Source organism: Neolamprologus brichardi, chromosome 7 (assembly GCF_056152115.1).
Source record: "Neolamprologus brichardi isolate AB-2024 chromosome 7, ASM5615211v1, whole genome shotgun sequence".
NCBI classification, from domain to species: domain Eukaryota; kingdom Metazoa; phylum Chordata; class Actinopteri; order Cichliformes; family Cichlidae; genus Neolamprologus; species Neolamprologus brichardi.
In genome coordinates this window covers 667,656-695,000 of record NC_142110.1, presented here as the reverse complement: position 1 = coordinate 695,000, position 27,345 = coordinate 667,656, and the positions used below count along the sequence as shown (strand labels likewise).

General features: G+C 43.1%; 2 protein-coding genes across 4 annotated transcripts in view; both read left to right on the top strand.

Annotated features, from left to right (window-relative positions):
- Window positions 1–1,195, top strand: part of znf423 (zinc finger protein 423) — a 134,055-nt gene extending 132,860 nt beyond the window's left edge. For all 3 annotated transcript variants that reach the window (XM_087842754.1, XM_087842753.1, XM_087842752.1), the window contains one exon: window positions 256–1,195. In XM_087842754.1, the coding sequence (XP_087698880.1) occupies window positions 256–285 (30 nt within the window). In that variant the 3' untranslated portion in view covers window positions 286–1,195. The remainder of the gene's footprint in view (window positions 1–255) is intronic.
- A 4,943-nt stretch (window positions 1,196–6,138) lies between these two features.
- Window positions 6,139–27,345, top strand: part of peds1a (plasmanylethanolamine desaturase 1a) — a 53,560-nt gene continuing 32,353 nt past the window's right edge. Inside the window, exon 1 of the mRNA XM_006795811.2 lies at window positions 6,139–6,578. Within this exon, the coding sequence (XP_006795874.1) occupies window positions 6,419–6,578 (160 nt within the window). The 5' untranslated portion in view covers window positions 6,139–6,418. The remainder of the gene's footprint in view (window positions 6,579–27,345) is intronic.

Genomic DNA, 27,345 nt, shown 5'->3' with positions numbered 1-27,345 from the left:
CTCGCTTGTTTCCCGTTAGCACATGTGAGGCTGCAGCGACCGGTGCGTCGCAGAGTCGTTTCTCGTCTTTCGTCAACCTACGTACGGAGCGGCGAGGAGGCCTCGCTGTCTGTGCTGTGGGAGGCGGTTGTGTTTCTGCTCTATTATTGGGTGGGGGGGCAAGTGGAAAGCACTCCGCTCATGTAGCCCATTATTTCTCTCATCATGTGTTCTCACTTTTTCTCCCTATCTCCCCCTCTCGCCCTCTCCCTGCAGAACCACACACTGAGTCAGCACGCGCAGTGAGACCGAGGCTCGGCAGGATCTCGCAGCTCAGCCGGGGCCCCCGACCCAGAGCCGGCGGGGGACCCCCATCTCCACATCACAGCCAATCAAAGTGTCATTTGCTACTCACATGTAAAACTCTAACGATCGCGCCACTGGGCGCGGCTATTAGGAGCAGCGGGGGAAAGGAATATTAATGGGATATGCTATTAAATAAAGAAAGGAGAAAGTGGGTGAGGAAAGCAGTGAGCGCTCGCTGAAGGAAAGAGAACCAAGGTATTGTACGTGCAGTATTTTTTATTGTCCCGCCAAAACCCCCACCAGCTTCTTCGTCCTCCCCCCCTCCCACCAATCACTCCCCAGGTCAATTTATTTTATTTTTTAATGAATAGAAAAGGAAAAAAGCAAGAAAACAGCTTTTGTTTTGAGATTTTTTTGTTTTGTTCTTTCATAGACTGTAGACTTTCTCGTCCCCTCGGTCGCTTATTGTATTCGACTTCATAGGTGCCGTTTCCTTTGATTTTTCCTTTTCCACTTCTTTGCTTTTGTTTCATTTTTGTACCTTTCATTTCTTGCAGTAAGTAGGTACTTGTGCTGTGTTGTGATTGTTTGCCAGTCGTAATATTCCTAAACCGCCACCTAAAACGATCCTTTTTATGATTATTGTTATATATATTTTTCCTTTTTGTAATTACTATGAAAACAAAAAGACATGAAAACAAAAATAAAGTGCAGAAAACCATACAGATGTTTCTTTTTTTGGATTGGGTTTTCCAGTCTCTATGGGGCCTATAATGGTTATTGTAAAAAATAAATATCATCGATTTCAATGCGTCTGGTCAACGACTGCTTTTTGAATGTGAATTAACCAGATTGCAATAATCTAGTACAGAAAAAAGATGAAAGGAATAAATAAATGACAAATAAAGAATTGCTGTGTGATGTGATTTATGCGTTTGCTTGGGTGCCGTATTTGCTGATATTGCGACACTGAGAGTGACCAAGAGCTGCGCTGGAGACGATGCAGCCGTTCGGCTCGCCGCACAAAGACGAGCGACTACGGCGTAATCTGGATCTGAAGCAAAAGAATATGACGGCCTTTATCGTTATGCTCGGGCACGAGGTGATAGCTGGACTGATCACACCTGGCAACAATAGATCTGTTTGAAAAAAGGTGCAGTGGACCATCTGTGTCGAGTTTCCTCTAAGGTCGCGCACACAAGAACGAGGTTTGTGATAACCACACTTATCAACAGCAGCAGTGCGCATTTTAAGACAATTAGCCCGACACGGTTGAGAATCATACACGTCTCACTGGTGATAACCAGGTACAGATATTGTGGTTTGGTGTGCGTGTCTCGAGCTTGCAGTGCGTGTCTCGAGCATGCATTGTGTGTGTCTCGAGCATGCATTGTGTGTCTCGAGCATGCATTGTGTGTCTCGAGCATGCATTGTGTGTGTCTCGAGCGCGCAGTGCGTGACTCGAGCGCGCAGTGCGTGTGGACTGAAAGAATGGGACAACGAGGCTGAAGGCTCCGTTCAAAAAGCGCTGTGGAGCCGTGGAGCCTCGTACCGGCTGCACTGACAGTTTAACACATCTGCTTTCATCAAGCTTTTCCTCTGCTGACCTTCGGGGACTTTTTACAATGGAGTTGAAATCATGTAGCACTGTGCAAAAGTCTTGAGTTGCCCCTCATTTCTTTATATTTGTACTGAAATATAAATATACTCTGTTTGGGATCATTGTTGTGCTAAAATGTTTAGATTCTTTCCACATGGTGTTGCATGATGGAAATCTGGCTGCACTTTTCTGCATTGATCATTCAAACAAGCTTCCCCAACATCCGCCCAAACCACGCCCGATCCTCCACCCACAGTTATAGTTCTCTTATGATCCCTCCCTCCAATATTTTGAACACAGATGAATTACTCCATAAGATCTGTAGCCACGAGTTTCAGCCTGGCTCTGGTGTAATCTGGCTCACCTCAGCCTTCGTGTGCTCCTTCCTTATGGATGGCTTCTTCACAGCCACCCTCCCACTGAGACCATTTCTGATGAAGAGGAGATGGATCAGCTGAAGGGCCAGATGCGTCTCTCTGAATCCACGTCAGGTCTTTGCTGAATTTTCTCTCATGACTTTCAGATATTGTTCACCTGGTGCAAATATTCTCTTAGACATGCCACTTCTTCTTTTTCCTCCAACTGTCCAGGTCGTTCATATTTTTTGAAGGGCAAACTGCACATCACGCTGAGATAGAGCAGGTGTTTAGCTAATAGTTCTTTGGGAATCACCTTGTTGGTGCAACACTTCTATTTTATGCCTGTCAGTCTGTTGTCTTTTGAATCTTTTCAGATTTTTCCATGCGTTTTTGCACCAGGGCACTAGAAACAACGTGCCTAATGTTGTTATGTGAAGACACAACACTGGTTCATCCTTTCAATTAACTGCTTTTTATGCTCTAAACAAACAAACATCCAGCACGAGGACTGAATATGAGTGAAAAAGCAGCTGATGTCTAGAACTTCGAAAGACTTTCAAAAAGAACTATTAGCAGACTTTAATTTGAAAAGGTACAGAAGATAAAGGAGTGAGAGGTCCATCATTTTTTCACTTCTAGTTGATATTAGTAATGCAGTAACGTTTCATAAACTTTGCACAGTCTTGTTTCCTTCTTAGAATAACTGCACTTGAAGCCAGCATTAAAAATGTCTCCAGAAATAATCCAATGGGTGACAGTCAGTGTTGGGAAGGTTACTTTTAAAATGTATTCCATTACAGATTACAGATTACATGTCCCAAAATGTATTCTGTAACGTATTCCGTTACGTTACTCAATGAGAGTAACGTATTCTGAATACTTTGGATTACTTAATATATTATCATGCTGTTTACATCTACATGAATGTACTATTGCTGTGATTTATTACTGTTACTGAAGGTCCGCGGCTCCGAACCGTAGTAAAGGGACCTCTGGCTAATACGGTGGGTTCTGTGTCGGCTCGTAGCTGAAAACTAGCTTTACTTTGTTGTCTGGGTCAACTTTGCTAGCAGAGACAGAGAGAGGCGTTGAAAGGCTGCTCCAACAGAACTTATTGTTTCAGAGGAAAACACGAACACGGTGTACAGTCGAGTCTTAATAGCTTACTTACAGCTGGGCTCGTCAGGCTCTCTTCTTGGCTGCAGTGGTTATTATTATATTTACATGCTTCCAGCTCCCGTTTCTGCTCGATGACAGCTCGTACTTTTCCTTTTTCTCCCTCCCTCGCTCACAGACACATAACGGGTATGGCAGTCCATTCTCCCTGCAGCACGGACTACACTGCCCATGATGCTACATTCTTTAGAGCTATACCTGTAGCATTCTGCCTGTTAGCTTAGCACAACAACAACAACAAGGCCTCTCTCACCCAGGAAACACGCAGAGAGAGAGCGTCACCCTGTAACCATGGCAACCGTAACGCTGCCTGGAACAACAGAACGTAGCTGTCAAACAAAACCCAAACAGTCCTGACCCGCCACAATATGAAACAGGGAAGTACCGCCGTGTAATCCATTTATGTCAACAAAGTAACTGTATTCTAAATACCACCTTTTTAAACGGTAACTGTAACGGAATACAGTTACTCATATTTTGTATTTTAAATACGTAACGGCGGTACATGTACTCCGTTACTCCCCAACACTGGTGACAGGCAAGGGCGTAGATTTGGCATGGACGGCAGGGACATGTCCCCACCAATGCCAGCGATTATTGAATTGTCCGCACCAATAATTTGATCTGTTCGAGTAAAGAACAACAAACCCGATAGAAAGAAAAAACGATCTGTCAGCGTCTCATTCACTCAGCGGAGCAGAAAGAGTTAAATTACGTTCTCTACTGGAGTCCTACGTCATGTGACAAATATGGCCGATGTGATTGGCTGAGCCTTTCAGGGAGCTCTGTTTAGTTTTAGCAGCGGCAAACCTGCTGCGAGGAGGAGAGGAGGACGGCAGCAAAGAGGAAGAACCTGGATATAAGAAAGTGTTTTTCAAAGAAACCTGTAACTCACTTAAAGCCAAGTTCACTCATAAAATGTGTCACAATAACGTTACAGCTATGCTAGGCTTTGGCCCACATCAGTCTAAAACTGTAACCATGAATAACGTGTTTGGGAAACTAACTGCACAACAGCAGCACTATTAGTTCTCTCAGTCTCAGAGCAGCATTTCTCATTTTGACTGAAGCTGTCAGAGAAAACAGAGCCTCGAGCAGCAGGATATTAGTTTACAGAGGCTGTTAGAATTATATGTCTAATGTTAAAATGTTGGTGACACAATAATTTCATCCTAATGGCACTGACATATTCATAGGGTTAATTTTTGAGACAAAATGTCATGAGGTAGTCATGATTTTGCAAATATCCACCTTGTAGTGCAGTTTGCACAGTTTTAAAATGCACTCAGCCTACAAACATTACTGATGAGTCAAGATCTGCACAAAGTGACAGAAACACTGAAGCAGCTCCACATTTTATTCTTATTGTCATGTTTGTCCTGTTTGTCAGGGGACAGAGGCAGCTCTGCCATGTTGTAGCTCAGAGCTGAAGAGGTCACAGGTGACTGATGATTTGGTGCTGTAGATTAACTAGTATTTATTATCATGACAGTTGTCAGGCTGCTGATGTAAATATATTCATTAGTGTATGTTTGACAAAGAATCTGAATTGACATGTCTCACTTTTATATGGCACCAATCAATGTGTTATTTTATCAGGTGGCAAAATGTCCTAGTGCAGGCAGAGGGGAGGAGCCAGGGTCAAAGGTGAGGCACATCAGGCACAGAATAAAAATTTAATCTGGGGATAAAACGCCCTTGGTGACAGGTCAAGAGTGCAGGCACAGTCGCTACAGAGTCATGCTGCTGTAATACAGGCTAAAGCATAAACCTCTGTATGCATCACTGAGGGTCAGCGGACACGGTGTTCCTAAAAAGACAATATTGTTCCTGATTACTGTTCATCAAGTCTGTGACCAGAGAAGGCAGTAATGTTTCGTCATCTCGTTTATGTTCTTCTTTTAAATAACACGGTTCAGTATTAACCTGACTGTGGATACAGCGATGAACTGTGACACCACAGAACTGCACCCAGAGCAGTGCTGAGGGCTGGAGATCACTCACTCATCCTTATGCAGCCGTGAACACTTTCAGTTTTACTTCTAAAAGACTCACTGCGATGTGGTTTGTATGCCCACATATATGTTCTCCTTTTGTCAGCAAACAAACTAACGACGTTTTTTTACCATTACCACAGATAATTAACTAATGGGAGAACTCCATTACAGCACAGATGGTAGGAGCCACGTGCCAACGGGAAAGGCTTTTAAAAACTTTAGTTTTTAAATTAAAGTGAATAGAAATAATATGAAATAACTAATAAGTAACACACACACGCGCACGTTTCCACTCTTTTTTCATAAGAAAAACAAACAAACAAACATATCTATATCTGTCCTATTATTAGCTCCTGAATGTCTGGCTGATTGTTACCCTAAAACTGCCGTATTTGTCCCTGCACTAGGACAGGCCCGTCCATCACAGGGCTAACACACAGACACAATCATTTACACCCAGTTTATGACCTGAGGCGCACATGTTAAGACGGGCTGAAGCCAACACATCCACAGATGCTGACACCCTTACAACCGCTGCGCCATCATCAGTGCTACAACACCAGTTAAAACAATTATAACGTGTGTATTTAAAGACACATGATCTACAGTCTCCTGTGCACCTGCAGGTGCTTTCACTTTGTGACATCGCTGCCAAACGCAGACGGTCCCTAACGCTGACGACAGCTCAATGAGGACCTGTTTTTTTCAGCGGAGGCACAAATAAAGTTTGTTTATCAGAACACTTGGAGCTAAACCGCGGTACATTTAACCGCCTGGTTGTCGTGTGGTGCACGTTCACAGCAGTGGCGGGTACAGTGAAATAGGTCCGTGTGTGTATTTCCGGGTGGCACGAGGCTGCTCCGGTAACATCCCAGCTAGCATCAATTGGTGAGCCTACCTCCTCCGCTCGGTCGCCGCGACAGCCGGAGGCCGTGACACTATCGCCCGGGACAGCTCCACGGTGGATGTCTTGTAGCTGAAAGCCCAAAGCGGGGAGAGTCATGGCGGCGTCGCTGCTCTCCGAGACCGACATCAGGCACCGGTCCATGGCGGAGGAGGATCCGAACGGCAACGAGCACGGGGCGGCTGCACGCAGCGCGGCGCCTCGCTGGGGACCGCAGCACGCCGGGGCCCGACAGCTGGCACGGCTGTACTCGCCAGGTAAAAGCGTCGTTGTCGTCCTCGGTGGTGTTAGTGCTGGTGTGGCTTACTGTCTGTGTGCATCAGCGGAGGCCTGACAGCCCACAGTGCGACATCAGAGCAGCCAGACGCGGGGATGATGATGATGATGGTGGTGGTGGTGGTGGTGGTGAGGGTCACTATTTTGATGGCAGTCCCGTTAACAAACTTAACATGTAATTAACGACTAATTACTACACAGACTGCAGCAGACAGTGAAGTATTGCATTAACATACTGTGAAGGCCTAATGTCTAAAGGTGGGGGGCACAGGTTTCAGCTGACTGACCCCCCCACCATGCTCACATGGTTGAAGTCTGCTGGAGGTACTCACAGTCAGCAGCCTCACTCAGATTGCAGGGAAGCCAACCTTTGATTCAGCCCAGGAGAGGGGTAGGTGCACCTCTGTCTCAGGCCTCTGTTAGGCTCGTGGCGCTCACGTTGATCCGCTCAGAGACGTTTATGCATGTTAACAAACCTCAGACGTCAACATTTTCTTACTGAAGGCCCACTCAGTCAGGGAGTGTGTTCCTATCCATGCTTTCAAAGTGAAATGTCCTGCACGGGTAGGTGGGTGTCAGTGACCGACCTCCCGTCTGTTCACGTCACTTCTTGCCCCATGATTACAAGCTTGTACATGTAAGTGAAGAGTGATCAAAGGACAATCTGTCACCATTTAGGCTTCCCACAACTAAACGAATATGATCGAATGACGTGTGTCAATGAAAGCTTAAAGTTTCCTGGATGGCGACTGGATAAGACGGATACACAACAGAGCATCGAAACAAAAATCACAGCTAAAGGTGAAGAACTTGGAACTTGAAGCAGATCGCCATCCGTTGTTTGGAAATACTTTGGATTTATGGGAAGTGACCAAGCAAGATGAAATAATGTGCAAAGATTGCTGTGGGTCTGCAGAGCAACATGACTAAGTCACACACCACTGACTGCAGTACAACAAATGCATTAAAGCCAAGAAAAACACTGCGGTGGTTGCTAATGTGAAAAGTCCAACATCAGCCAGTGCAGCTCGTCAGCACGTCCATCCAGCTCACACAGATGCACTGAAATCACCAACGCAGCTGCATCTCCTCTGGCCAACGATAAGTGTCCAGCAAACACGGTGAGGGATGAAGACTTCTGGAAAATGGACACAGGAGTGGGAATACTTCACTGTACACAAAACACTGGGAAAAGAGAAGGCCGTCAAACTTTCCTACTTAGTCACATGCATCATGCAGGTGTGTCCCACTACATGGAAAACGTATGTTTGTGTGACAGTAAAACATTTTGTCACTAAGATCAGTGGATTGTGATGAAAAAACGTATCAACATCACACATCGTGCAGCCTGAGCGGTGACGCAGGCCTTCAAACCCATTCTGTGTTTTTCTGTTTTGCTAAAGGTGAAAAATATTTTGGAAGAAGGGACGAGCCTTGAAAGGCGTAACCATCGTCAACATGGCGTCATGCTTTGGCCTGAATCAAAGGGGACTTATCTTATACTTAATCATTTAATTCACTTCAGCACTTTTGCTCCTTTAAGCAAACGTGTTTCTAACAGGCGTCATGTTTAACCCTTTAAAGCCGGTCAGAGCAGCACGCTCTGTTTTGCGTAACTATTTTTAAATCCCGGTAGCTCTGCAACCACGTGAGCTAGCGCAATAATTTTTCTTGCATATGAAACCGGAGGAGTTGTACTTACATCTTATGCCATCAGCTTGTCCTCGATCACAGTTTCCTTCCACATATAGCTTTGCAAAAACTGCATAAAAAGCACTTGCACACTTGAAACATGCTTTGCTGATCCGATCAGCTGTTTGTAACACTTCCTACATTGGAATAGACGTCAGCGCGAACTATTACATGTCCACCATGACCTGCCCGAAACCGGAAGTGATGTCATTTTTGCAGAAATGTAGTTTTTTACCATCAGGGCCTCATGAGCCTATACTGGTGTTTTTAAAAGTTATGTTTGACTTTATGACTTTCTGTGTGGTTTCTGGGATGCTTAGGACTCATATTGCACTGCTGGAAATAGTTTATTTTGATGCATATGCTGCTTTTTTGCAAATTTGCATCATAATATTTATTTTCGTTTTTCCTGCAGTGTATAAAAATTGGTGTATTTCAAAAATAAAACTATGAAGACACTCAAAATAAATTTCCTGTGGTGGGAAACTATTTTGTGCAACTTTTTTGTATTTACAGTTTTGAGGGATAAGCCTCTTAAATTTCTCTAACTAGAAATATATGTTAAAAAACAAAAACGATTTTCAATTTTTTTGTAGTTTATTGCACTTTTTTGCAATTTATGTAGTTACTATGCACTTAATGCAGTAACTACACTTAAGTACTTGTGTTAAAAGGGCTCCAGAAACCTCACAGTCAGCTGTCAGGGCGGAGTAAGGGAGGGCGATGTAGCCTTTAGAGAACATTTGTGATGATATAGAAAAAGCGACTGAACGGGCGCAGCCTTTATCAGGTACGTAAACGATAGGCGTTCTTCATCCTTTTTCGATGAACTCCTGTCATGGCAATAGGAGTAACGCAGCATAGGTCGAACGCACAAAAGCAGCCCAGGCAGTGCTGTCCCTAAAACCCTTCAATGAACCATGTAGAATAATTGCTTAACACATTAATTTAACAGTGACTAAAGTAACTTGGCCTTTTGGCCTTTTAAAGCTCTGCTTTTCAATCATACAACTGCATCAGCCGCTTTTCTCCACAGTTTGCTCTTCCTGTCACATGGAGCACAGCTGAGCGCTGCTTCGGTTACACATCAACTGTAACTGGAGCAAAAGTACTGAGCTCTGTTATTGAAGGAGCTGAAATCTTCATCAGAGGCTGAGGCCATGCAGGGCTCGTCTCCTTGCTGTGGAAACAGGAAAGCATGGCGATGGTGTAGCAATGACATCGTGATATGATGTTTTTATACCATGTAAACATGTACGCCCGTGTGCTGTGGACTGTGATACGGCACAGTCGTACTGCCACAGGGTTAATGAGTAAAGTTTTTACAGTGTAGTGAAGTTGTTGCCTTCAGGTGTTCAGTTCAAAATCAGTGTGTGACAGTCTGCAGGAGTGATCCTCCAGAGTGTGGCTGCTTTTCTTTGTTGCTAGTTTAACCTCCTCAGACCTGAACTCTTCCACAGCAGCATTTTTAATTTCTCTTTGATATTTGGGCTGATTCTGACCTGATGAATGTAAAAACAAAGAATTACCAGATTTATTTTTTTACCTGATTTTTGTTTCTAAGAAAAATGAGAGCCACATATGAGGATATTCGTTTAAAATTTCGATAGAACAGTAGCAGGATAATGTCCTGCTAAGTGGACATCAGGCCCACATATGTGGACGCAGGTCCTAGGAGGTTAAATTCACCTTATGTCTTCCAGGACGGGTAAGTCTGATTGGGCACCTGGAAAGAAAGCTGCCTGGCAGGATAAAACCGAGGAGCAGTCTGAACCCTGTTGGGACAGGCTACAAACACCTCCATCACAACAAGGTGTAGCTCCTGTGACATCAGCTCTTATATGATGTGGTTTTCCTGAATATTTTCCCTCCTGCATTTGTTTCTTTCATTAAAAAACCATCAATCAACACGTAGCTCATTGTAGTTAAATGTGTCTTATGGAAATAATTAAATCCAGGTTTTCACAGTGGGATGTTTTGTGGTTTATTGATTGGTGAAATAGATGGCAACAATTTAAGGCACAAGATAAATTGAGCTATTTCATCAGCGGACATGCGTTGCTTTTGGCACGGGGGTGGGCACGCTGGGGCTCAGACCTAAGCAAAGACAACCTGTGTTACCAGTTGTGCATCAAGCTGGCTTGTGCCACTTTTTGCCTGACCATCTGCCCTGCGTCTCACTTCACTGAGCATTTTAATTGCCTCTGGTCGAGCTAAGCTGGCAACTTGTTGACAATTTCTAAAAAAAGGAATGATGATCAGAGAAAAAAAAGGTTTGCACCGCTATCTCCACATGTAACATACCTGGTGACGTAATTTGGTTCATATTTGCAATCCTGTCGTGTTTGTGCCCCAGAGCAACTCGCTGAAAAGGCTCCTCAAGATTTATTAAAACGTTCCTTTTCATTTAAAATCAGCCGTCACCCCTGACTTTAGTGGAACCTGGGGACACCAGGCGTCCTATTTTTACTCACTGAGTAACAGAGTCACCTTCCCCATTAGTGGAATTGGATCTGTTATTCAATGCAATTACATTAGTGAGATAACGTCTCAGCTCTGATTTTTGGGTTTTTCTTTCCTGCTGTTGCCAGGCAACACAAACATTACACATTAATGTAACCAGATGGGTTTACCTGCACACAGCCACTCACACACAAGAGATTATTTAAGGTGTTTAGGAAAGAAATGGATGGTGTGAGGTACGAGAGATGTTTGACCAGAATTAGGTTTTTGTTTGTGTGGATGTGTGATTCAGAAATCACAGCTCCAATGGACGAGCAACAATCGACATGATTGTGTGACTGCCATGTTTACTAACTTGTGATCGCTAGCATACTGTGTGTAAAAGGAACATCACACACAGGCTGTTAAATAATCGCATGTATAATATTCTGATCAGAAGACATCTTAATGGCTAAATGCAGATAAATGAGCTTTCTTATTATTGGCTGCATCCAGATCTGGACTGGGACAAAAAAAACAGGCATGTTTGGTCCAGACAGCCCAGCGTGATTGCTGGTAATGGTCCAGTTCAATAAATATATATATATATATATATATATATATATTAGGGGTGCAACGATACACAAAATTCACGGTTTGGTTTGATAATTTGGTGTCACGGTTCAATATTTTTTCGATACAAAAAAATGTTCATGCCTTTTTAATTTGTCATTTATTAAAATTATAAATATATATTTTAACTCAAAAGTACAGTTTTTAAATTTAATGTTGCTGAAACAACAAAGTAATAAAAAATAAATCTATCTGATGGAGGAATCACTCATCTTTGGAAAACAGAGTTTATTACAGAGAAATGGCTCTTTCCAAAATAAAAGCTATACTATACGCTTCTTCTGGGCTATATTCTCAGCAGCATATTAAACATATCAGGTCCCCATAAGGAGAATCATGTGCTAACGGCTGTCTAAATGACTCGGCTAAAGTTTGTAGCATGCTGCTTGTTGTTTTTGTCTGCTTCCACTTGTCTTTGCACGAGGATGATGTCGGCGTAAATGTGCAGTCATATTCGTTGTGTTCCCACTAGTGCTGTCAGCGTTAATCTGAAATGACGTTAACGCCACAACACGGCAAATCTCCGTTAACAAGCTACCGCGGATCGCCCCGTGCGTGGGGATGGATGGCCAACACGTTAACGAGCTAACTGCGCTAACGAGCTAACTGCGCTAACACACTAGTTCCCACCAATGTAATTGAGCATTGCGTGGCACATCCAACATACTGTTTTACTTTAGTCCATGACGCGCTTACCTTCAGGGTCATACGTCACATGAAGACCAAAATAGTTCCAAACGCCAGATCTGAATGAGGGTGGGGGAGGTTCAATTTGCCATGTTGCAACGAGCTTAGCTTCTGTCTTGCTAGCTTGCCCTGCGCTCAGTGGATCTGTGTTCGACTACTCCGCCTAGGCTGCACTGTCGAGCGCAGATCCACTGAGCGCTCAACACAGACAGCATTGTCGGAAGGAAAGTTGATAAAATGAATAAAAAATTTGTATTGTTTGATACATATGCGAACCGAAAGCACTGTATCGAACGGTTCAATATCAATACGAGTATCGTTGCACCCCTAATAAATATATATATATATATATATATATATATATATATTTATTTGCGATAACGATATAACTGACGATATAATTGACAAGAGAAAAAATACTTTACAACTCCACAACTTTATTAGTGCAATGCAAAATCCTCGCTGACAGTTTAACCAAAAGGCATCTCCAGTGGAAACTGGCCGACATATCCTCAGCATAACCATGTATAATATCCACACAACTTAAAAAGAGGTTATACACACACAATACAGTAATATTATGTTGAAGCACAGTACGTATCACTCCGCGAGGCTCCGCCTACGATAGCCGTAATGCTCCGACAGTCCATCGAGTGGTGCGGCTTCGCAGCTCAGCAAAGTCGTACCAAAACATTTTTTGGCAGATTTTTGAGCGCCGTGCACATAAAATAGGTTCGGTAATAACATTTTGGTAACACTGATGTAGGAGGGATGATGTTGATCGAGAACCTGGCCGTGTTTACTGGCCTGTGGTTGTTGCTGAGTGTAGCACTGATTGATGGTTAAGAGGATCACACATGCTTTTGGGGTCCTGACACTTTATCCCCTCTCACTTAGTGACTGCGGAGCTTAGCTAGCACACTGACTTTGGGTAGAAATAGCACACAAGGCTTAAATATGGGTAGTATTATGATGCAACACAAGCTGCTGTTGAACTTCAGATAGGTCTGTTACACAGTGTTACTCGGCAGTAACGTTTATTATTATTTATACTTGAGGGAAGTAGGTCAGGCAAACAATAAAAGAATAAAAAGCCACCATAACCTTCAAAGATGTGACCCAGGCCCTTTTTAAGGCTTGTTCCTCACACCAAAGGTTAGCATGCAGACAATTATGGTTTTATGGACACAGGCTTTCACATCTGGCCAGCCCCACACTAAACATGTCCTGGACTGTAGTAAGGACAAGCTCAGGTATCAGAGAGTGTAATGAGTGTTTAATGTTAATATTATTCAGCTTTTCAAATAAAACAATTATTCAAGGTTTTCCCATCAAAACAAACGATCCAAATGTATCTGAAAGGGATGGTAGTTATATATGATCTGTTGTTGGGGTGGCAGTTGAATTCCCAGGTGCCTCCTCTGAATCCCATCGTGTTTGGCTTTTGTGTATTTTTGGGGTATTTCACCTTAAAAGCCTCAAAGACATATTTTCAAAAATAAGTTTGAACACCAGATTTGACGTGTCGATGCCCAAATCTGGTCTCTGACTGTTTTTTCTGAGGTCCTGTCGTAAAGCGTGTCGCTTGATTTTGACATAACGACATTCAGTGAAAGCGTCCGTGGGTAAAGCTCGCTTTCTCGTTGCGACTTGTAAATGTATCGTAATGCAGCGGTCCCCAACCTTTTTTGGGCCACGGACCGGTTCAATGTCAGACAATATTTTCACAGATCGGCCTTTAACCTGCCAAGACCCGAACTCTTCCACGGCATGCATTTCTAATTTCTCTTTGATATTGGGGCATATTGGGGCCCGATGAATGTAAAAACAAAGAATTACCAGATTGTTATTATTTTTTTTACCTTATTTTTGTTTTTAAGAAAAATAAGAGCCACATATGAGGATATTCGTTTAAAATTTTGATAGAACTATAGCAGTATAATGTCCTCGTAAGTAGGTGGCACCAGTTCTGACATAAACGGTAGTAACCAGACCAAAAGCGCACATTTTGGTGCTTTATTTTTCCTGAGCTGTGATACACTTTGGATTCTAGCCAATCATTTTACGTTTCCGAGGATAGTAGGCGGGTCCAGGTACGTACGTTCTTTTAGAGCAGAGCTACAGATTAAAAACGCCCAAGGCGAAGCGGTCAAAGTCTGGCTGTACTTCACAGCAAAAGATGCAAACTCAGCAGCTGCAACAAGTGCTTTAAGCTGATACTGTGATGCTGTCAAAGGAGGTAACACCTCAAATCTGATGAAACACCTGGCGACGCATAGCGTTTTTTTAAAAGCCGAGAAATGCGCCGTATTTGATAGCTTGCTGCGAGACCTCACACCGAGCACATCTACTGCGGGTGTGGTGCCTGTTATCTGACCCGGAGTTAGCAACATCCCCCAAAAACCCGAAGAGGAGAGTCCTGGCCCCTAGCCCTGCCAGTGTAGCAGAAATGATGAGGATGATGATGCAGCAGCAGCCGTTCTTCTCTGCGTGAGTAGCTTCATGTTGTTCGTGTGTAATTTACGTTGAGTAGGCTAACCACGTTATTACATTAATGCATGTAAGGTGAACTAGCAAACATCATCATAGCTACATGCGGCTGTCTTCTTGTTTGATGGCAGATACTCCCTTCACCCTGGACAAAAAGGCTAAAATGACCAAAGAAAAAGTGGAAAACAGTTAAACATGAGAGGTTTTTGGACAAAGTTTGTGTTTTTTCCATTGTTTAAGCTGCTTCCAGCCAAGAGTGATGCCATATATGCCCCATAGCTGCAGAAAAGGCTAACATTGTTATCTTTTTACAAAAAAACAGCTGAACATGAGAGGTTTTTGGACAAAGGTGTGATAAATACAACAAAATAAAATGATCCGACCGAGACAAAAACTGGGCTTTAGTAAATATAATATCAAACTCACTGAATTCACTGTGTAATTTATTACACACTGTATTAGCAGCGTCCTCCTGAAATGCGCCAACATTGAGAGTAACATCCTCCTCTCTGCCCCTTAATGCTCTATGGTCGCTATGGTGACACGTAAATAGTTCCTTCAAAATAAGACGCACAACTACAACATGGGGAAAGATGATAAAACCCTGAAAACCATAAATTTCACACCTGAGCCCAGTACCAGTCCGTGGCCCGGGGGTTGGGGGCCGCTGTCGTAAAGAGAAAGAAGAACGGGACAAGTTTTTATTTTTTTAGATGTCAGGGATGAGGATAGCTAGCTTTATGGCGTGGATGATGGCTTCTGGCTTATTGCAGATTTGGTTTTTTAATTCAACATTTCAAATAATCTTTTAGACTAAAATGAATTTTTAGCGTTGCTGAGAAATGTTTTGTCTTGAATAATATCGGATGAGCAGGTAAAGCTCTGAGTTATCAGCGTTCATACTGAGAGAGTGCATTTTAGGTTCTGGGTGTTTGTTGCTGCTCCTTTTGAGTTTTCCTCAGTTTGGCCGAGCGTCGCCGTTTGTGAAGCGCAGCTGTCAGACACAAACTCTAATGGCCTTTCCCAGAGGAAAATGTGGTTTTTGGGGTTAAAACTAGAGGCCGGTGGCTTCCTGGCTGTAATAAGAGCACGGTTATGTGTGTGCGCATTTGCTTCTTCACCAGGTGAATCTCTAAATGACTTAGAAGCTTTCCCTCATTTCAGCCAAAGGGCACAGCAGGCGGCAAGTGGAAGATATGCTCAGCGAAGCTAACAATGCTGCCGAGCCATTTTATGAAAACTTAAAAGCAAAAATGTTCCCCCACATGCTGACAAGTGTCTGTTTAAAGAAAAATAAACAGCTAAAATTCAAAATGTCAAAGTGTCCATTTAAGGGAGCGTCACGCTGTTATGTGCTTAGTTGTTTGGGTTCGGTTCAGCGTCCGTAGGAGGTAAATCTAAATAGCAGTTTGGCTTGTTAGAGTTTGGAGAAGTTTGATGAGGCGTTGGCAATGCTCCATAGAGCCAAACATGGGCTCATTACAGCAAAGCGAGGATGGACAAACAGCTGGATATATCTCCCCGTGCCTCTGTTTCTGCATCTCTCCGTTTCTCTCATTCATCCCCTCGTCTCTCCTCGGCCCTGCCGTATGTCTGAAGTGTCACGGTCTGCTGCTCCTCTCCTCTCCGCTCCCCCGTTTTAAATGTATCATCGACTTCCACGTATTGCGCGTTTCTATCGAGTACAGTGGAAGACTCTGGCGTGCGTGTGCGGTCTCGAGTTACCCCGGAGGCTCTAGTGTCCGTGGGTTTGAGTGATCTTCAGCCTCATCCAGCTCATCTGCCATTAAACACAAACGTGCACTTATGTGTGCACGAACTAATCGGTGTCTTTGGAGGCCGGCAATATTTGAACCTGTGAGCAGTGCTGAAAGAACAGAGGTGGGTCGAGTATCCGGAAATTGTACTCAAGTAAGAGTAGCATTACTTTAAAATATTATTACTCAAGTAAAAGTGAAAAGTAGTCGTCAAAAAAGTTACTCAAGTAAGAGTACTTGGCGAAAAGACTATTCAAGTAGCGAGTAACTGTTTGAAATGTCCGATTTATTTTATAAATAAATGCTATCAGACAAACAAAAATAAATAAATATACAAATTTTAGTATTTTCAACAGGAATATATGTAAAAACATCAACAAAATAAGGCACACCAATTCTAATTTACAGATTTCAGTTTTTCACAACATAAAGCTTTTTTCACCAATACCTGCAGTAAATAATATAAACATATAAACAGTGCAAACAATTTCCAGTGACAAGATGTGCTGTGAACTTTATCTTCATTTTTGCTCCAAATGGCACAGCAGCCTCAGAGAAAACAGAGCGAGGCATCTTCAACATATGTTCATACAGGCAGCTCAGTTTACTATGAGTTGTATGGGTGTGTATTTATTTCTGCATATTTAGCAAAAATGTGCCATTTCTTCACTCAGTGAGGTGATGGTTCAGCTTCAGCAGCAGTTTGCTGCAGTTGAGAGGAAACTGTTGAGACCTGTGGAAAGATGTATGGTTTTCAAAAGAATTAGGTCTGGTCATTATAGTGCTACTTTAAAAGTACTTTTTCAAAAACGTACATTTACTTGAGTAACTCGTTACTTCCCACCTCCGTGAAAGAATAAACACAAAGAGCCATGTTTACATGCTTAGTAACTAAATTATTTATCACAAGTCCCACCTGTGTGAGCAGGTGAGCTACAAAATCCTGACACATGTGTAACTGAAGCTTTCACGAGTCACAGCTTCCTGCGAATAGAACGATGGATTTTCAGTTGAGGGTTGCAGATTGATCTAAAAGGACTTTAGCTGAAGCCTGCTGTGCACCTGAACAGGCGTTATGAGTAAACGCACTTCTTCTTTCACAGCGAGCGGCTGGATGTTAACAAACAACAATGACGAGGCAGCCACAAACTGAGTGTTTCAACAAAGACGCGTTGCTGTATCTGTTTCAATGATGTAGGACGGTCAGAAATCATTTGTGATTAGTTATTGTTAATGACGTTAGTCAGTCATGTTGCTATGCTAATGTGATCTATTTTTTGCCAATGCATTTGGTTTAATTTCTTTCTGTGGTGCACATTTAAACTCAGACTGATCGCCTGCGTCGTTTGGTGACCCACAGAAATAAAGGTTCAGAAATGAGTCGGTCCTCACAGAGTCTGATGTGAACGTTCACAGTCGGCCAACGCTGTTTACTCTGATTACCAGATGTACTGTAGGCAGTGTTAGTGTTCCTGTTATCATCACACTGGCATGATGTCAGTACATTCACAGGAACATTAGGCTCTGATATATATGAGTTCATGTGCCCAGTTACAAAGCTTTTCCTTATAATCATAATATTGTGAAATATCAAGACCAAAACATGTTAGCTGACTTGGAAAAATTAAACTAGTCTTAATTAACCTCCTAGGACCTGGGAGGTTAATTTATTAGACCAAAATACTAAATTTTGCTCTACAAGGGCCTGATATCCACTCACGAGGACGTTATACTGTCTCTGTTTCATCAAAATGTAAAACGAATATCCTCATACGTTGCTCTCATTTTTCTTAGGAACAAAAATTGGGTAAAAAAAATAAAATCTGGTGATTCTTTGTTTTCACATTCATCGGGTCCCAATCAGCCCAAATATCAAAGAGAGATTAAAAATGCTGCTGTGGAAGAGTTCAGGTCTTAGGAGGTTAAGAAACATCCGTGTGTGCACGCCCAGGCTCATGATTGCAGGAAAAATTATGGCTGCTGTGGAAATGCATGGTTGTGGTCATCCCAGGAACGGAGCACCGGCGACTTCCAGCTGAGTCCCGTCGGAGAACGACACACCTGAGTGACATGAGCGACTCTCACCTGTGAAATCAGACTGATTGTTGTCTTAAAGATGAGCTTCTGTGAGTTCTCGCTCTTCTTATATGTGGCAGCGCACACACACACACACACACACTGCCTGACTCCCTGAACTATTGACCCCAGGGCTGTAAAGGTCAGGGGTCACAAACCTTTGGAGCACGTGTGTCGAGCCCAGAGGAGCACGCGGACCGTGCTCGGCTTTAACCTCTGTGTGTGATCGTGACCTCGGCGTCTGCTGCGAGCTGCAGAGGACGGTTATCGCGGCGTCAGCACCATCAGAACATTAAATCGCTGCTTTTTTGTCCTGGATTATTAATAAAGAGAAGGAGAGATGATACTTTTTTCTTTTTCCTCACAGGTGAAATTTACTGTTGTAATTTACTAAAAGAAGTAATATGTGTGTTTGATTAATGCTGCCGGTCGAGGTGTCAAAATGTAAATATACAGCATATAAATACATCTTCAGGTGTGTTTAGATTACAGGTGCAGATGTACTGGAGATTTTTTCACGTCTCCTTCGCTTTATCTGAAAATGGATTTAATCACATTTTCTTTCATCGCATTTCTGACTAAGAAGAAGAATAAACTATTTGTCTGTTTATTTTAGTTTTACTGATGTTATATGAGAATATTCAGCAGATTGACTCGACTCATGTTTTTGGTCGACAGTGATGATTCTGGGTTTTGAGAAGTGTCTGGATGATGCTCTGTCTCTGTGTCTGGCTGCATTAGTGCCACACTGGTTTGTTTCCTTAATAATGGTGAGGCAGTAAGCTGTCAAGCTGCTGTACATCTGATGGAAATCTCTTCATATGTGGAACCAAAGAGGGCTGAAGGATAAACTGAGTAGAATTTGGTGGGTAAAGGTCACTTTGGTCTAGTCGATTTCCAACAAACATACATATAAAAATATAAAAGGCTGTGCTATGAATAAAGACACAGCAGCTTTTTAAATTGTTGGAAAACCAAAAAGTTGAAGGAAAATTCTGTGATTGTTAATCAGCACAACCTTCAGCAACAGTCTAGCCGCTTGAAGTAGATCAGGTTCAATCGTTTGATTGGTTATTTATGGTTGGTTTACACAGCTTGTGTATGCTTGTGTATGCATGTGTATGCATGCGCAGCTGTATATATCCACACGTGTGTGTGTTAGAGGTGGGAATCACCATACATCCCACGATACGATATTATTGCAATTTTTAAACATATTTTGCGATATTCAGATTCTGTACATAAAGGTAAACTTTATCAATATTCATTTTCTCTAATATCAAAGTCTCACACTCAGTCTTTCTCTCATTTCAGTTTGATTGTTGACAAACTGAACGGTTTGTATTACAGTCTAGTCCAACTTAACTGAATCAACCATCTGGTACAATTATAGCTATTCTGAACTCTGCAGTTTATGAAAACTATGCAGCAGTGGAATGGAACATGCTCTGAAGTCAGAGCATGTTCCATTCCACAAAAACTTTTTTTGTAACAAAGTATCGATTTCTGCTGTCCCTGTATCCATACATTATTAGCAAACAAAATATCACCATGCTACACAGTATCGATTTTTTCCCCCACCCCTAGTGTGTGTGTGTGTGTGTGTGTGTGTGTGTGTGTGTGTGTGTGTGTGTGTGTGTGTGTGTGTGTGTGTGTGTGGGAGAATTGTGTTGCTTACATTGTTGAGATATACATGGCTGTACGTGAGAGTCACCATCTACTGGAACCAAAGTCCTTGTATGTGTCTGTGCACATACATGGCCAATAAACACGATTCTGATTTTCCTCACTGTTTAATGTAATATAACCATTTGGCTCATCGGAAGTTGGAATTTTCACCTGGAATTCTCCCTCAAGTCGGACTTCCAACGTAGAGAGTCGAAGCGGTTCACTGCTGCATCGCTAACGATCTAACAGCGACAGTGAACCGTAGTGAAACTAACATGGGTCTGCTGCTGTTGTCTATTTGTGACTCACACACACACACACACACACACACACACACACACACACACACACACAGCAGGTTTATCCATGACTGTGCAGCATGCGTGTTGTGGCTGCTGATGCATGAATGGTTCTTCTTTGCTAAGGAGCCAAACAATTCCCATTTTTCCCAAAGTTTGCAGCTTTACTGCTGGAACAGCTCAGGAGTGAGGTCACTCCGGCTCCTGCATCTGAATCAAACATCAACTTTATTTGAACGTTTGGCTCATTATTCCCACAAACCTGCGTGGTAACGTGGCGATGTGTGACACCGTGCAGTACTTCCTGCAGCAGCTGTTGTTGTGATTTATAGAAATGAACCTGATTCAAACAAACCGAACATATTAAATCTGTTCTTCGCGGTGCTTTAGGAGTCGACAGCCCTCTGTGTTTTACTTGAAGTGAAGTTGCAGTCGTAGCAAGCCCCACTGAAGGACGACAAGCGTCTGGCCTGGAGATCTGCAGATGGCCCCGCCCCTCCCTGAGCCCGGTTCTTCCTGTTAAAAGGGAGTTTTTCCTTCCCACTGTTGCTTGCTCAAAGGGTTGTTGTTGGATTGTTGGGTTTTCTCTGTGTGCACAGTTTTTAACCTGCAGTCTAAAGCACCTGCAGGTAACTGCTGTTGTGCTAAAGAAGTAAAACTGAACTGACCTTTGAGACAAAGGGACTGAAGCGACCACCAATGAGAGCACAGCACTGGTTGACCTACTGGAGAGCAGATAATACCTCACAGCGTCAGTGAAGTCTGTCCATCAGAACTCCTGATTTTCCTCCTCTTCAGTCAGCTGGACTCAAACATTGAGGATACTTCTGCGATTCAGTCTTTTGATGGCGAGTGACTTCGTTTAGCATGCTCTCTCTCTCTCTCTCACACACCCAGAGACATGTGAGCGCTCTACTTCCTGCTTTTACCTGAAGCTTCTCCACAGAGCTGTATACCTGCTCTGCTATTGCCTGCAGCTGGCGCTCAGACCTGCAGGCTGGCCGTCTTCATTGAGGTTAATGTCCCTTTAAAAGACCTGGAGTTATTTTTGCATCGTGAGAAGATATTCACCTTTTTGTTGCTGTTCGTTGCCTGTCATCACCGGTTTCACTAGCATCAGAGTGCGTGCATGTGTTTTAGCCAATCAGGAGGGAGAAGCTACAGTGCCAGCATCAGCAGAGTCATTTAAGATGTTGTGGTGTTACCATGAATTCTCTGTTTAGCTTCGTTTCACGAGTAGATCTGAATAGTAAAAAATTATCAATATTCTGCTCTACACTCAATTTGTTTAAGGCAAAGGTTAAAAACTGGTTATGGACAAATCAAGTGTGTGATCATGTATGAGTTGTATAGTTTTAATGTTTTATTTGGGAACAGAATGGTGTGTATGTGTAAGTTTGGTGATGGAGTTTTTATTATGAATGAATGATGAATTTTTATGAATTATTATGTCTATTTTTTATGCTTAAGGACAACAGATGGAAATTAGCCCTTGGCTATAATCTGGTATGTTTACATTCATGTAATTTTTTTTACAATTTATGTTCATTAACATGCACTGTCCTAAATAAATAAATAAATATTTATTTGTGCAAATATGTGGGAACAATATCATCACCAGGAATATTCCTGATTTAGGTCCTCCTACGTTTACATTTTATTTGTACATTTTGAAGCCAAATCTAACTTTTGGCTTGCAGACAAAGCTAGCGCACACTACTCATTCACATAAATGATGTGAGCACAAATTCAGACGCACACACACTCTGCACAAAAACACACACTCTGCACAAACACACACACTCTGCACAAACACACAGTGCATCTGTGGCTTTAGGCGAGCCTTCTAGGCAGGATTTTGCTGTTGACCTTGACCAACGCGTGAGAGGAGCTGGGAATGCTGTGTGTGCGTGTGTGTGCGCACGTGTGTGTGTGTGTGTGTGTGTAATTATTCTTATGAGGGCTACAGATGAATATGGTGGTAGAGGAAAACCCAGGAGATGAGGGGCTGGCGCACACACACAGACACACACACACTTGATGGGATCTGTCCATCCTTTTCTCTGCTGGAGCCGGGCCTACTTACACTCTCATGTGGGTTAAATATGTGTGTGTGATTGTGCCGCATATATGCATCTGTTTGTCTGTGTGTGTGTCTGTGTGTGTGTGTCTGTGTGTGTGCACGCAGCATTGTGTCGGTATGCCATTACTGAATCTCATTTGCTGCGTTCCTCTTTGTTGCTGTTGAATCTACAGGGTAATGGATTTATTAAGTTTGTCTGTGTGTGTGTGTGTGTGTGTGTGTGTGTGTGTGTGTGTGTGTGTGTGTGTGTGTGTGAGACATATTGTCTTTGTGTGTTTCTTCATCTGTGGATGTGTACTTTGCATTGATGTTGGTTTTGTGTGTACCGATGAGTGTGTGTGGGTGAATGTGTGCGTTTGCTTGGCTCCCTGTGTTGTGTGCTGTTACTGTGTGTGTGTGTGTGTGTGTGTGTGTGTGTGTGTGTGTGTGTGTGTGTGTGTGTCCCAGGTTCTGCCGTCCGCTGAGATCAGATGAAAGGAAGGAGGCCTGTGACGGATCCACTCGTCTGAACGAGGGAATTCGACCTCCCCTTCTCTCTCTCTCTCCCCTTCTTTGTGACTCTACCTCGCTCACCCAGCCATGTTACTGTCTCTCTCCCTCCGTCTCTCTCCCTCCGTCTCTCTCCCCCAGTCTCCCCCCTTCATTCTCGTTCTCTCTGAGCATGTGACCCACTTTTCCCACCCACGTCTCTCTCCCCGAGTCCCGTTAGGAGACGGTCTTCTGAGAACCAACCAGGGGACGGAGAGAGAGAGAAAAGAGCAGCATAGTGTGTGTGTCGCTCGCCCGTACAGTATGTCGTCACCCCGTGATTGGGTGCCTAATGTGTTGGCAGCCTCCACATCAGAGCGAATAAGTGTTTGTAAATGGGCTCCGTCTCAGAGCGAGGCGGCGGGTGAAGGCGTGGTCGAGGTACGCCGGCGGTCTTTGAGCCGCTGTCGGGCTGACGCGGGGAAAGTGCGAGCTCCTTTTTGTCACCGCCCTGTGGGTGGTTATTCAGCGCGAGTGAGGCTGCCTCGCTCGTTGTTTGTGTGTTTTGTGTTCCTGCCTTCGGTTCGGTCCCTCGCTGTGCGCGCTCACTTGATTGGTCGTAACTGTATCAGAAAGAGCTTTTTTCCTCTAACATGGGAACGTGGAAACATAACGACACGTTACAAACACACAGCACAGGGTGCCGGCTCCTTCACACACCGACAGTGATGCTTCTCTGAACGTGAGGTCCGTGTGTTGAATCTGAATGTTTTCTGTTGTCACGTCTTTCAGCGAGAACGTTCCACCTCCAGAGTTCAGACACATTACGTTTGTTTTTAAACGAGGCCTAATTAACGTTTACAGCCTGTAGCAAAAACACACATGAGCAGCATAAAGTTTGAGATGTTCATTAAATATACCTGAGTTGCTTAATGAACACCTGTAGCCCTCTCCGTACACGCCCCGCTGGTTTCTGTGCACTTGTACAGGGATGTAATTAAGCTCCCTTTTATATACACTTAACCCTTTAAAGCCGGTTGGAACGGGCACGCTATGTTTTGCGTAACTATTTTTAAATCCCGGTAGCTCTGCAACCACGTGAGCTAGCGCAATAATTGTTTTTGCATATGAAACCGGAGGAGTTGTACTTACATCTTATGCCATCAGCTTGTCCTCGGTCACAGTTTCCTTCCACATATAACTTTGCAAAAACTGCATAAAAAGCACTTGCAGCAACAAAAACATAATATTCCAGAAACACGCTTTGCTGATCCGATCAGCTGTTTGTAACACGAACTATCGCATGTCCGCCATGACCTGCCCGAAACCGGAAGTGACGTCATTTTCACGGAAATGTAGTTTTTTTACCATCAGGGCCTCATGAACCTATACTGGTGTTTTTAAAAGTTATGTTTGACTTTCTGACTTTCTGTGTGGTTTCTGGGATGCTTAGGACTCATATTGCACTGCTGGAAATAGTTTATTTTGATGCATATGCTGCTTTTTTGCAAATTTGCATTATAATATTTATTTTCGTTTTTCCTGCAGTGTATAAAAATTGGTGTATTTCAAAAATAAAACTATGAAGACACTCAAAATAAATTTCCTGTGGTGGGAAACTATTTTGTGCAACTTTTTTGTATTTACAGTTTTGAGGGATAAGCCTCTTAAATTTCTCTAACTAGAAATATATGTTAAAAAAACAAAAACGATTTTCATTTTTTTGTAGTTTATTGCACTTTATTGCAATTTATGTAATTACTATGCACTTAATGCAGACATATTATTAAAATCTGGGGCTATAATGGTTGTATTGATGTATATCAACTTGAAATGCTCCCAAAAATGGCTCCACAGCATGTAAACATATAATATAAGCTCTGGTGGACTTGGTTCTATGGCAGGTCTTAAAGGGTTAAAAAACAATGGCAGACTTAAAGCAGAGTCCTGCCTGTCTGCTTCCCATCGTACCTTTCTATTAAACAACGAGAGATGAAAGGCTTTTGTTAATAAACGGTAGAAGCAGCGTCCTTGCTCTTCAGTGCAGTGTCACACATCTTCCTTCACAGCCTCGGGTTTATCATCCAGGCCTGTAGATGGTTACACATTTCTGCACTAATGTGCATGTTTTCTATATTTTAAGTGTAACACAGTTAAAAACCAGAATCCTTCGATAAAGTGTACTCCCACACCAACATCAGGAACTGTCCTACATTTATCTCCCTCTCGCCTCCCTGTCCTCCATCATTTGCCCGTGCAGGTCATGAGGGGATAGGGTCTCATTTGGTTTTCTGATAATGGATATGATCTGATAACTCCCATCGAGCCAAAAGCCAGCAAAATTGTCAGTCTTCTGTGGCCTAATTACCCGCTGCGATGGCCAGCAGCTTTCTAAGACAGCGAGACTCTTCTTAGGAACCACCGTACACCCTGTGTCACCGTTGGACTAAAGCATAAAAGCAAATTAGTGGCTCGATGTCAAACGAGGCCCTGATTGGCTCTCTTTTATGCCTGGGCTCCTGTTTGTCATCTGATCACAAGGAAACACGGCGACCTCACATCCAAACATCGTATTTGAAGTTTTCACACAAAAAGAAAGACGTGAACATGTGGAACACCTGGATCGGTTCTTGCTCCAGTTTGTTGTGGGAGAGGGAGGAACAGATGTGCTTTGAGGTTTAGCCGGCTTAGCGTGCCGAACACTTGACCTGCTATTCTTCTTCTTCTTTCTTACAGATTGTAGGAGTCTTTATCTTGCTGCCTCGTACTGCAGCTGTTACTGTATAAAGGGTATAAATGACTCCACACGCTTTACATACTCACTGTGTGTTTACCTGACAAAGAGGCTCAGGTAAAGGCATCTTTCCTGTGTGTTAGGACATTAGTATTCACAATGTGCTGCCTTCCTGCCTGCTGCCCGCCACTCATTCCCCAGACAGCGAATCAGCCGGCGTTGATTAATTTCAGCCTATTAGCACCCCTCGTTCCCCTCCCCCAGCTCCGCCCAGGTTAAATCCCCGTGCACACCCACATGCACGCTTGCAGGCAGGGGGTGCTGCTGGGTGAGCGATGGCAGAGAGGTTGCCAGGGAGCCAGTTGTTGTCAGAATGATATTAATGAGTGCACCGCTCTGGCCCTGTGTGTGTGTGTGTGTGTGTTTACGTGCCTTTAATTTGGGTGTTGTTGTGCCCAGTAAAGGCAGGTCAAGTATGTGTTCTTATGGAGAGAGGTTTGTGTTTGCTGAGGGTGTGTGAGTGTTCAAACACGCTAACATATGTCCATACATGCTCGTAAAGCCTGTTTGTGTGTGTCTGTAGCTGTGTGCGATATCCAGCAATGCCATGGCCTGAGGGACGAGGGCTTATATATGTGTGTGTGTGTGTGTGCACGCGCTCTGTGGAGGCCTGTCCTAGTTTCCTTCCCCTCACCAGGGAGCTGGAGGATCCAAGGACTGACGCACATCACCTGACAGCCGCCCCACTGCTCCACGGCCCTGCACTGTGTGTGTGTGAAGGAGATGGAGTGTCTGAATGTGTGTGTGTGTCAGATGATTGTGTGTGTGATAGAAAGAGATGTGAAAATGTGTTAGGAAATCCATCAGTTTGAGCGTCATGGTACGTCTGTTAGTGTGTCTTTGTGCATGCAGACAGTGAGAGAGATGGAGAGAGTGAATTTTGGTGTAGTGATCCCTTGAGGTGTGTGTGTGTGTGTGCGTGTGTGTGTGTGTGCGCCTTTGGGGTAGAGTTTAGAAAATGGTGTCAGATGAAGCTTGGAGACAACAGAGCTAAGTGTGGTGCACTTAACCTTCGTCTGTGTGTATATGATGTAAACACACCTTAGAGGTGGGAATCACCACACATCCCACGATACAATATTATCACAATACTTAACACACGATACGATATTATTGCAATTTTTAAAAATATTTTGTGATATTCAGATTCTGTACATAAAGGTAAACTTTATCAATATTCATTTTCTCTAATATCAAAGTCTCACACTCAGTCTTTCTCTCATTTCAGTTTGATTGTTGACAAACTGAACGGTTTGTATTACAGTCTAGTCCAACTTAACTGAATCAACCATCTGGTACAATTATAGCTATTCTGAACTATGCAGTTTATGAAAACTATGCAGCCCCTTCAGCAACTGAAGAATTTGAAAGTAAATTAAAACAAAATATAATTTTACATTAAATAAAAAAAGTTTTAAACTTAATTAAAATAAAACATGTCTTAAATTAAAATAAGTAAACTGTCATGTTTATTGCTGCCATAAACAAGTTAAACACATTTGGACAGTGAAGGAATGTCAGGATTCTTGCTCAGAAAAAGGATCAACATGCTCTGAAGTCAGAGCACAAAAACCTTTTTGTAACAAAGTATCGATTTCTGCTGTCCCTGTATCCATACATTATTAGCAAACAAAATATCACCATGCTACACAGTATCCA